The following is a 7,844-nucleotide window of genomic DNA, read 5'->3' on the forward strand; positions in this document are numbered from 1 at the left end:
CTTTCTTTCTTTCTTTCTTTCTTTCTTTCTTTCTTTCTTTCTTTCTTCCTTTCTTTCTTTTTCTTTCTTTCAAAACATCAAGTGGAAAACGGAAAGGAAGTGGAAACCAACGCAAACATGAATTCTATTCGACTGTTTCCAGAGTCTCTAAACCTTGGTTGAATTTTCTCTATCTATACCCCTCTTCTCAAAGTTCCCAAACTGTTCACGATCGCTCCGGCAACACGGGGGCGGGGGGCGGGGGAGAAGAGGGGTGCTCTGCAGCGCCTCGGCTTCTCGCCCTCTACTAGCAACTGTTGCGGAGCTTACAGGCCCTGTCAGAAAGAGAGAGCATTGGCACTTTACCTTTGGGCGTGTGGCACCCTGGCGTGTGGCTGAGGGCTGTAATGTCTAAATGAAGTTGACAGATGGTGTCAGTGCGGGCACGGGGGAAGGCAGCTAAGGAGGCTGCCGGCGGCGGCGGCAGCCCCAGCCCCAGCGGCAGCACCACTCGACCCAGGATGAGCCAGGAGGAGGACGAGGAGGAGGACGAAGACCGGGTGGAGGACGGAGATGGGGTGGGGGTAGGTTGAGGGGGGAGGGGGTAGGAGGAGGAGAGGGAGAAGGGGGAGGAGAGCGGAGAGGAGAAGAATGGGTGGGTCTGCTCCGAAGGGGGTGGCTGGTTTCTGGGATGGGAGGCAGGGGTGCTGTAAGGGGCAACGAGAAAGAAGATCTCATAAAGTTATATAGGTGGTCGAGTTTTGCTGGGGATGGGGTTCGTCCTAGCAAAATGTGAGTTAGTCTGTGGTCCCTCCGTTTGAAAGAGGGTGGGTAGGTGAGAGGGAAAGTGGCCGAGAGAGGAATTAAAAGGCCGAGGAGAACCCTGGAGAGAGAGGAGCGAGATAAGAGACGAAGCCTGCCGCCAGGTTGGGAGGGGGGAGGAGTGAGCGCTGAGGCCGAGCGCGCCCTCCCCAAGGCGGCGCGGAGCTTGGAGGGGGCAGGGCGGGGAGGGGTGGAGGGAGGGAGCGAGGGAGGGAGGGAGGGCGGCCGGGGGGAGGGCGCGGGAGGGAGGAAGTCTGAGAGACAGAGCGAGGAGCGCTCCTGAAGAGAGACGTCGGGCTCGTCCCCGGGGTCCCTGCCGTGGTCCCAGCTCGCGGACGCAGCTGCCCCGCACCCGGCCGGGTTGGTTCCACGGGCCCGTAGGCCGTTGCGCAAGACAGGGGCCCGAGGCTCAGGGGAGGGATGCGCCGGGCGTTGCCTCCGGCCCGCCGCCGCCGCCGCCGCCAGAAGCCCCAGCGGAGCTGAGGGAGGCGACGCCGAAGCGCTGGCTCGGAGTGGCCACCGCTGCAGCCCGGGCGGCGGACTAGGGCGCTCGCCGGGCTTCTGGGCCGACCCCGTTCCGGCGCCTCCGCTCCCGGGCCCGCCCCCGCGGCCCGGCCTCGCTCCCGGGTCCCAGATGACCACCGAGGGCGGGCCGCCGCCGCCCCCGCCGCGCCCGCCGCCAGCCCCGCTCCGCCGCGCGTGCAGCCCGGCCCCCGGCGCACTCCAGGCCGCCTTGATGAGCCCGCCGCCCGCCGCCGCCGCCCTGGAGACCACCTCGTCGTCGTCGTCTTCCTCCGCCTCCTGTGCCTCCTCGTCGTCCTCCTCCTCCAACTCGGCCAGCGCCTCCTCGGCCGCCTGCAAGAGCGCGGGCGGCGGCGGCGGCGCGGGCGCCGGGAGCGGGGGCGCCAAGAAGGCGAGCTCGGGGCTGCGGCGGCCGGAGAAGCCACCCTACTCGTACATTGCGCTCATCGTCATGGCCATACAGAGCTCGCCCAGCAAGCGCCTGACGCTCAGCGAGATCTACCAGTTCCTGCAGGCGCGCTTCCCCTTCTTCCGCGGCGCCTACCAGGGCTGGAAGAACTCCGTGCGCCACAACCTCTCGCTCAACGAGTGTTTCATCAAGCTGCCCAAGGGCCTCGGGCGACCCGGCAAGGGTCACTACTGGACCATCGACCCGGCCAGTGAGTTCATGTTCGAGGAGGGCTCGTTCCGCCGCCGGCCGCGCGGCTTCAGGCGGAAATGCCAGGCGCTCAAGCCCATGTACCACCGCGTAGTGAGCGGCTTGGGCTTCGGCGCCTCGCTGCTGCCACAGGGCTTCGACTTCCAGCCGCCCCCATCGGCGCCGCTCGGTTGCCACGGGCAGGGCGGCTACGGCGGCCTTGACATGATGCCCGCGGGCTACGACGCCAGCACCGGCGCCCCGGGCCACGCGCATCCGCACCACCACCATCACCACCACGTCCCGCATATGTCGCCCAACCCGGGCTCCACCTACATGGCCAGTTGCCCCGTGCCCGCCGGGCCTGGGGGTGTCGGCGCGGCTGGGGGCGGCGGCGGAGGGGACTACGGCCCGGACAGCAGCAGCAGCCCAGTGCCCTCGTCCCCAGCCATGGCGAGCGCCATCGAGTGCCACTCTCCCTACACGAGCCCCGCGGCGCACTGGAGCTCGCCCGGCGCCTCGCCTTACCTCAAGCAGCCGCCCTCCCTGACGCCAAGCAGCAACCCCGCGGCCTCGGCAGGCCTGCATTCGAGCATGTCCTCCTACTCGCTGGAGCAGAGCTACCTGCACCAGAACGCCCGCGAGGACCTCTCAGGTAACGCAGTGCGCGCCTCTAGGCTTCCAGGCTCCATGGCTACTGCAACTTCCACAGGGTCGCCGCAGCCTGGGAGTCTGAGGGCACTGGGAGGAGTGGGTGCTGGGGGAAGCGGGAATCTTATTCATGGAGGGGAGAGGATTGAGGTCATACTGCCCTCTCTCATACCCTTAGCCAAGAGCTGGGCCTCCAGAATTTGCACTGCCAGGAGGATGGTGCAAAGTCGCCTGCCTTCCTAGGGTCCCAGGGTGTCCCTATGGACGGCAGGTCTCAAGTCTCAGGCCCGACTTAGCTTAGAGAGAAGGCATGTGGTCTTTGGGGTGCCTGGCGAAGGAGCTGTGTCTGCTTCCCTTTGTGTGTGTGTGTGTGTGTGTTTGCTGTTACTTTCCTCCCAAAGTAAACGTCAGAAAAGATGTTCTGTATGCTGAGGGTGTGGGTGGGGAGGGTTTGCAACTGGGCAAGAGTTGAGAGGAGGGGAAATGAGGGAGGGGCAGAGCAGAAAGCAGAGCGGGGACCCAGGATCTTTCACAGGAGGGAGGTGTCACTAGTGGAGAGGGACACCAGCCTTTTGAGGAGTCCCTTGCCTCCCAACACAGTGGACCTATGTTGAGGACATGAGTCTATCCTAGGCCAGGAGGACCTGAGGCCCATGTTGTGATCCCCTGAGAAATACTTGACTCCTGGACTTCACTTGTGTTGCTGGTGTAAATTTTGATGGTTGAAGATTATGAAAATTTATTGGCTTGCCAAAGGCGATGAAAGGTGGGAGGGGACAGATATGGGTGGAAGAGGGAATTTGAGTATTTAACCAGGTTTATGGGACAGATACATTGTCTCATATTAACCTCTCTGAAGCACCCACAGGCTGCAAATTAAAATCAGGCTAATCTGCCTATCAAATGATGTTCTAGCTTACACTTACATTCCACCCCAATTAGAAAAAGGTTCAGAGGATGATGCACACGTTATATGTTTGTGAATCAGTGTGCAACAAGAGCCGCAGCGGAGGCGGGAAGCCCAGAAATGGGCAAAAGATGTTGGTTCCCTGGACGGTGAAATTTCCCAAATAGGCCTTTTAAATGCGGGTCTCAGAGGTTAACTAAACAAAGACAGTCTCGGCAGGACCACACCGGAGAGGATTTTAGCCTGACTTAACCCACTGAGAGCAGAGTCTTGTTCAATTTTTATGGGAATTTCAACAAGTAACCAATACAGACGACCTTTCCCTCTCATTTTTTTTTTAATCCCCTGGGACTGGCTGTCAATCACCGCTCACCCCAGGCGGTGCCCACTCCCCCACTCTCCTGCCCACGCTCCTCTCCCCGCTCTGCCCGCTGCCCTCCTAGTGTTCCCCATTCCCCTTCTCCAAGCAGGCTCTACTCAATTTGAACCCAGACTTCGAGGTTTTGCAGCTGCCCTGAAACAGTACCGAAAAATTAAAAACAAAAGAACTCGCAAGACAGAAAGAGACTTATGATTGTTCTTTGAGGCCGCCCTCGCCCCCCCTACACCCCCGAGCTCACGCACAAGTCCCAGAAATTCGAGGATCCAGAAACACAACACTTGGAGAACGAAAACGGCGGAGCCGGAGCAGGCCGGCCTCCCGCAGCGGCCTTCCCGGGGAGCCTCGCCCGACCTTTGGGCAGAGCCTGGGAATGCTGGGAAGGTCATGATGGGGGGCGAGGCCCGACCAGGACGCTCTGCCCCTTCTTCCCTCGTCCTCTGGCTCCCATCCCTCTCTTACCCCCTGTCCTAGTTGGCATCCCCCAGGCGGATGAGAGGTGGGGGCTCAGCAGGAGCAGGCTGGGTGCACGCGCGCGGCGGGGCCTGTTTAGGAGTGCGCCGCTGGTGGACCGCGGCCCGCCGAGAGCCTATGGCCCAGCGAGGAGCTGGGAGGCCGAGCAGGCCGAGGCTGTGGTCCGAGAAGGTTCCCCGCAGCATACACGCACGCACACACACAACACACCCCGCGGGCTGCGCGCTCTCACTTGGGATGGGGCGGCCAAGGGCCGCGTGCCCAGGGAGGTCCCGCACCCCTCATTTAGTACAGTGAGCCTTTCAAGAAGGAGCTAGGGCTTTTATCTCTCTCTGGTCACATCAAAGAGCTGACGGCGGCCTTCGGTCGGTCGTAGCTTATGAGCTCTGGCTCTGGGTCCTGCCTGGGCCAGCTATTTTGAGCTCGTAGAACTGGCACTGAGACGTGCTGTAACGTGATGGGCGAAGGCACCTGTGTGCAGAGCAACAAGCACACACCTGGGGCGCGTGGACCTGTTGCTGCCTTCTGAGAGCAATGCGGCGCGCCTTTGGCGACAATAGGTGCTACCGGGCAACAAACTTGGCCCAAGGCAGCGACCGCTCGCAGCCTGGTCGCTCCGTAAGCCCTGGGATGCTGCCAGGCCAAGGCGGTGAGAGCCGGGCGCGAGCGCCGCGGGCGGGCGAGTACGGTTTTCATGCACTCAAAAATCGAATCCGGCCCGGCCCCCAACGTGCAATTTACGGTCCCACGAGGCGCGGGTACCTAGAAAAGACGCAGGCGAAGAGGCCTCACCGAGCCCGGCGCGGAAAGAGACTCGAGCCGGGAGAAGTCCGGGCCCCAGCGCGCTCCGGACGCCGCCGGCCAGTTGCGCCCCGGGGCCGGGAGGCGCCGAGAAAGCAAAAGCAAAAGTCGGCAGCGGGTTGGCGCCCAGCGGTCCGGCTCTGGGCCTCCGCAGAGGAGAGGCCCCGGAGAGGAGTGAGAGCCTTCTCCGCCCTCTGCCATCCCAAAGCTCTCTAAGGGGCTCCCCGCGCTGCCTGACACCTAGATGTGCGGAAGGGTCTGCAGCTGAGAGCTTATCGAAGAGCATTATCTGCTCCCTGGAGGCCGGGCTTTCTAAGGGAAGCCTGAGACTTTCGAATTTAGAGCGACCAGTACTTTCTTTCCAGGCCCTTTGTCTTGCAAAGGGATTGTTTTCTGTCACCTCTTTTTGGCACAATGAATATCCCTGCTGTGACCTGCTACTCTGACTGGGCCAGTTAGTTGAGAAATAGGCAGAAGGCTCAAAACAAGAAGTGAGGGCGACAGTGGTGTTTCTGGGGCAGGGGACTTGGCCTCTGCAACCGGAGCTCTGGCTGCAAGGGCCGGGAGCCCTGCGCTTAGGGCACCCGACAGAGAGCGTGGGTCAAAGGGTCCCGCGCGGAATCTACCCCTGCGATTGAAGCGTTCCTGAGGCTCCACGAATAAAAGGGGAACTCAGGCACACTAGAACCCGGTTTAGAGGAGGATCGTGCTCTGTGTGTGCAGGTACATCAAAACAAAACATAGTGATTGCGGAGACCCCCTCCCTGCCCCACGACCCAGTTTGAAACTTTGAGAAATTTCTAGAGGTGGGTTTGCTCTACCAGTTTTATAACAATAGACAAAAGACACTTTCTTACCCTGAGTCAAAATAAGGCATGAGTTAAATTAAAATTTAAAAAGTAATATGCCTCATCATCAGCTGGATGACTGTGTTTCTGAAGAGTTTTTCTTTTCTTCCTTCTTTCAGTGGGACTTCCTCGATACCAGCATCACTCTACCCCGGTGTGTGACAGAAAAGATTTTGTCCTCAACTTTAACGGCATTTCTTCTTTCCATCCCTCTGCAAGCGGACCATATTATCACCATCACCACCACCAGAGTGTCTGCCAGGATATTAAGCCCTGTGTCATGTGAATGGAGGGAGGGAGGCCATGCCAAGGCCGCTCTCTGCTCTCTCTTCTGCAGGGCAGAATGAACTGAGGTGGACTCCCCCACTATGCACAGCTCTAGCCGTAGCATACGAGTCACTTAGCCAGAATCCCCAGGCCAGCGCTGTTCACTGATACGTGTCTACCATTGGTAGAAGGACAACCCCTGGCAAAGTAATGCCCCTAATACGAATATGTGCAGGCCCCCCATAAGGGAGAGAGCCAGCTGAGAACTCAGCTTTTTAGCAGAGATGGTAAAAAGTTACCATATGAAAAACATAAACATGTAACTCTGGGATCTTCATTACCTTCAGTCATCAGGGTCTGAAAAACGCCAGTTGTGTGTGTGTGTTTTTCTTTGTCTATGAAAATTTTTGTGCTTTTCAAAAAGGCAGTGCTAAGCACAAGACTTCAAGAAAGCCTCATCTTGTTGCCTAGCCAAGTAAGAGAGTTCTGTTTCGCCAAACACTAAGTTTGGACACAGGTGCCAAAGAACATTATTAAGAAAGTATTTAGAAACAGTGTGTCTAGTTTAAGAAAGTGGTTTTCAGTATTGTGACAATACAACGTTTTTTTACAAGGTTGTTTTCTACCACCATATTTTAAAGATATTTTTATGATTTTCGTGTATACTCACACTTTGCTTGTATTTTAAAAGGAGGATATATTTGCACTTATGTATACTTTTACAGTTTGCCAAACTATTTTGATGTAAAATTTTTTCAATAAAATATATATAACAAATAGCCGTTTTAGGGATCTGTTTCGTCCACGGGCATCCTGGGGTCACCAGTCTCTCTTCTCCACCAGCTAGCAATGCAACCCTACACTGTTGGGGTTTTTTTCCCCAAGTTGTATAATTGACGTGGTGTGGGGTCTGTGCCTTGAGTAACACAGGCCAGGTTCTGATTGTGGGTCTTCTCAGGAGAGAAAGAGAAGAAGGAACTTTTTCTGTTCTTTCTTTCCTTCACCCTAGCTCCTTCTGGCTAAACAAAAACCAGAAGGTGAAAGGAACTTAAAAGAAAACCAGGCAAGATAATGAAGGCAAGAGTCTGATTTGAGGAAACCAAGTTTTGTGCCCCTTTTGTTCTCTTTCCTGTGGCCAAGGAGAGTTTTGCCTTTTGCTCCTTCCTCTTCCCCACCGGCAGGGAGTGATGGGCAGAGTGGAAAGTCACCACCTAGGGCTGGGCTGAGTGGCTGAGTGGCGGTCAAGGGGTAGGTGTTCAAAGAACAGGACCAGCTTCCCTTTGCAAGTCACAGTTTTGTATGAGTGCTGATCACATTTTGTTGTGGGTGGTGGTCAGATCCTAAAGAGTCCAGAGGGGGATGGCTGTGGAGCGGTAATGGGCAGTCTGTGACCATTCGGATCTTTTAACTTCCTTGGAGGGTAACAGAAGCAGGAACTCGTCCTCAAAAGATGTTCTGTGGCTGTCCCCACCCCCCAATTCAGAGCCTGGCCAACCCTGCTTAGCAGGAGCACTTCAACCCCCACCCATCTCTGCCACCCTTGTCCCCCTTGCTCCT

The 7,844-nt window shown here is 57.6% G+C and overlaps 1 protein-coding gene across 1 annotated transcript; it reads left to right on the forward strand.

Moving 5' to 3' along the window:
• Positions 1-1,435: 1,435 nt before the first annotated feature.
• FOXF2 (forkhead box F2) lies at positions 1,436-7,018 on the forward strand. The gene is made up of 2 exons (XM_035030475.1): positions 1,436-2,615; positions 6,140-7,018. Exons 1-2 carry the CDS (start codon positions 1,436-1,438, stop codon positions 6,304-6,306), a joined length of 1,347 nt encoding a protein of 448 aa, XP_034886366.1. The 3' UTR covers positions 6,307-7,018.
• Positions 7,019-7,844: the final 826 nt, after the last annotated feature.

The sequence above is a fragment of the Mirounga leonina genome, unplaced genomic scaffold (genome assembly GCF_011800145.1).
Source record: "Mirounga leonina isolate KUSES-001 unplaced genomic scaffold, KU_Mleo_1.0 Mir_366, whole genome shotgun sequence".
NCBI classification, from domain to species: domain Eukaryota; kingdom Metazoa; phylum Chordata; class Mammalia; order Carnivora; family Phocidae; genus Mirounga; species Mirounga leonina.

What these genes read in the sequence shown, in the direction of transcription:
- FOXF2 (XM_035030475.1), top strand. Translation starts at nt 1,436, where the DNA reads ATGACCACCGAGGGCGGGCCGCCGCCGCCCCCGCCGCGCCCGCCGCCA. An exon ending in CGCCCGCGAGGACCTCTCAG is followed by an intron (nt 2,616 to 6,139) that starts GTAACGCAGTGC and finishes TCCTTCTTTCAG; the next exon opens with TGGGACTTCCTCGATACCAG.